Here is a 2,815-nt window from a genome sequence, read left to right as displayed (position 1 = left end):
GCGTGGGAGCGGGCACGGCGCGTTTCGGAGCCGCTCCGCGTCCTGCCCACGCCTCTGCCAGCTTGCCAGCGCTCCGGGGTGCTGGCCACGCACCCCATCCTCACCACGGGATGGCCAGGAGCGGGTCGGGCTGGCTGGGTGGTGCCAGTGAGGTTTTTCCCTGCTGGAATGGCAGATTTGTGCTACCCCTTTGCCCTGTCCTTGCGGAGGGTGGCTGCACACCACAGCCTGGTCAAGGCCATGTGAGGAGGAGTTCTGGGTCTTCAGTTGCTTTTTGAGTGGTTTTCTGCAGCCCAAAGGGAGCCAGCCTCAGAAATGGGGAGGGTTGAAGGTGGAGTTGCTGTCTGCCCCAGGACCAGCTCCTGCAGCTCCAGCAGCAAAGGCCACAGCTGAGCTGAGGCACTGAGCAGGTCCCCAGTGCCACGGTCGCTGCCCTGGCACCTGAGTGCATGGACACCCACCAGCTGCATGGAGAAGGGGCACACAGGGTTGGCACTCATGGGCATGGAGCAAAGCCTGGGAGCACCAGCCCTCCCTGTGCCCGGTGTGTAGGAGCTGTATTTTCCCTTCCAGGGGCAGCCATGGGCAAGCACAGCAGCAAGCTGGCCCCGGAGATGCTGGATGACCTGGTGAGGAGCACGGAGTTCAGCGAGCAGGAGCTGAAGCAGTGGTACAAGGGCTTCCTCAAGGACTGTCCCACCGGCATCCTCAACCTGGAGGAGTTCCAGCAGCTCTACATCAAGGTGGGCTCTGGCCAAGGGCCCAAGTGCTGCCTGTGGGGTTGGATCCCCCTGCTCCTGCTGGGACAAGGGTGATGCTTTGGGTGCAGCCTCTGTGCTGAGCTTCCCCTCCCTGTTTTGATCTCTCTCTTCTCTCCTCCTCGCAGTTCTTCCCCTATGGAGACGCCTCCAAGTTTGCCCAGCACGCTTTCCGCACCTTTGACAAGAATGGGGATGGGACCATTGACTTCAGGGAGTTCATCTGTGCCCTGTCTGTCACCTCCAGGGGCACCTTTGAGCAGAAACTCAACTGGGCCTTTGAGATGTACGACCTGGATGGGGATGGGAAGATCACACGCTTGGAGATGCTGGAGATCATTGAGGTACTGGTGCTTAGAATCAGCGGGGGTAGCTTGTGTCCTCCAGGCTTTTCACAGCTCTTGGGTCCATTTTGGCTTCAAAGAATGAATTTTCCTGCCCAAACCTTGTCTGAAAGGTACCCAGTATGCACCTGATTGTAGCTGTGCAGCAGCACAGCTTGTGCCAGCAGCTAATGGAGGCTGAGCAGAGCAGCAACCCTGTCCCCTGTCCTGTCCTGGGACCTTCTGCCTATCCAACATTCCTCCTCTGGTCCTTTGCTTCTCTTCTTGCTCCAGGCCATTTACAAGATGGTGGGGACTGTGATCATGATGAGGATGAACCAAGATGGGCTGACACCCCAGCAGCGTGTTGACAAGATCTTCACAAAGATGGACAAGGACAAGGATGACCAGATCTCCCTGGAAGAGTTCAAGGAGGCAGCAAAGAGCGACCCCTCCATTGTCCTCCTCTTGCAGTGTGACATGCAGAAATAGAGCCCTGGGGGCTCCTTGCTGGACTGGCTGCAGCCAAATTCTGCTCCCTGTGGTGGTTTCCATCCCCATTTTCTGCTCAGTCCCTGCTGTGCCTGCTTGGCCGAGGTGTGGGCCACATCCCATCCCTCCTCTCCCTCTCTCCATGCCTCCACTCCTGACCGTGTCCTGGGCAGCCCGCTGTCCTGGGGCTGTAGCTCTCCCTGGATGGGCAGAGCCTGCTGTTGAGGTTACCCCCAAATCAACCCTCTCCCATCCTGGAGCTGGACTCCCTGCAGCCAGTGGTCCTGGCTCCCCAGGGCCAACTGTTCCCATGTCCCTGCTGCTTTCTCCCTGCTTTTTCCTCCAGTGCACCTCCTGGCCCCATCCCTGATCCTGACTGGAACCAGCTCTTTCCCCTGTCTGCTGATCCCTCCCTCATTGCTTGTGATGCCTCCAGGAAGGCTGAAAAGTCCCAAGACCTAGCCCTGACCTCTCCATCACTGGCAGTTCCCTGCGAGGTTGCCCAGAGGCATCAGGACTGGCCCCAGGGTGCTGGGGAGCTTGAGCAGGGTGCTGCACCCTCCCTGAGGACTCACTGCCTTGCCTCCCTCTGCCCAGCTTTAGCTTCTCCACCTCTGCTTTTGCTGGGAACAGCCAGGGTTGGTCAGGGGACTTTAGGAGAGAGCAGAAACACCCAAGGCCACCCTTGGATGTGGCCAGTGTCTGATCCCAGAAGCCACCTTCCAGGTGATGGGTCATCACCAGTGTGAGCTGGCAGAGCAAGTGGGTGACCTCCACAACTGTCCCTGCAGCATCTTGGGTGCTTTGTGGAGTTTCTGGCCTTCCTGGATTTTTGAGGTGATGCCTGGGGTCCCAAATTGAAGGTGGGGGTTGCCTGACTCCTCTGTGGGCTGCCCTGGGTCCAAGCCAGGCACCTGAGTGTTGAAGGCACGTCCTGGTGCTGCTCCTGGTGTGCAGCACTGCTGTGGGGACTGGTGGGTCCTGGCTTGGGGCTGGGGAGAGGTGTGGATGAGTCCTGGACCTGCTGAGCCTCCTGGCAAGGCTCTGAGGCCACAAGAAATGTCTGTCTCCTTCATCCTCCCCATCCCAGCCTGCTGCCTCCACCCCTCCTGCCCCAGGACAGGAATATTGTCACAAATCAGTATTTAGTCTGCACGTTGTGGTGTTGATGCCTGTAGTATCTGTTAGAAGATGGTGAAGTTGTTTATCTATTTTTTTAATGGAAAAAATAAACTGTTCCCC

General features: G+C 58.2%; 1 protein-coding gene across 2 annotated transcripts; it reads left to right on the top strand.

Annotated features, from left to right (window-relative positions):
• Window positions 1-575: 575 nt before the first annotated feature.
• LOC103779870 (hippocalcin-like protein 4) lies at window positions 576-1,645 on the top strand. 2 transcript variants are annotated; one of them, XM_008947514.1, is made up of 3 exons: window positions 576-743; window positions 887-1,102; window positions 1,376-1,645. In XM_008947514.1, the coding sequence occupies exons 1-3, from the start codon at window positions 582-584 to the stop codon at window positions 1,571-1,573; spliced, it is 576 nt and encodes a 191-aa protein (XP_008945762.1). In that variant the 5' UTR covers window positions 576-581; the 3' UTR covers window positions 1,574-1,645. The 2 variants fall into 2 exon arrangements, with proteins under 2 accessions (XP_008945762.1, XP_008945761.1); XM_008947513.1 differs by lacking the exon at window positions 887-1,102 and having other exon boundaries at window positions 582-743; window positions 1,376-1,573.
• Window positions 1,646-2,815: the final 1,170 nt, after the last annotated feature.

This window comes from Merops nubicus, unplaced genomic scaffold (assembly GCF_000691845.1).
Source record: "Merops nubicus isolate BGI_N331 unplaced genomic scaffold, ASM69184v1 Scaffold52569, whole genome shotgun sequence".
Lineage (NCBI taxonomy): Eukaryota > Metazoa > Chordata > Aves > Coraciiformes > Meropidae > Merops > Merops nubicus.
The sequence above is the reverse complement of the archived record's forward strand: the minus strand, read 5'-3'. Positions and strand labels throughout refer to the sequence as shown.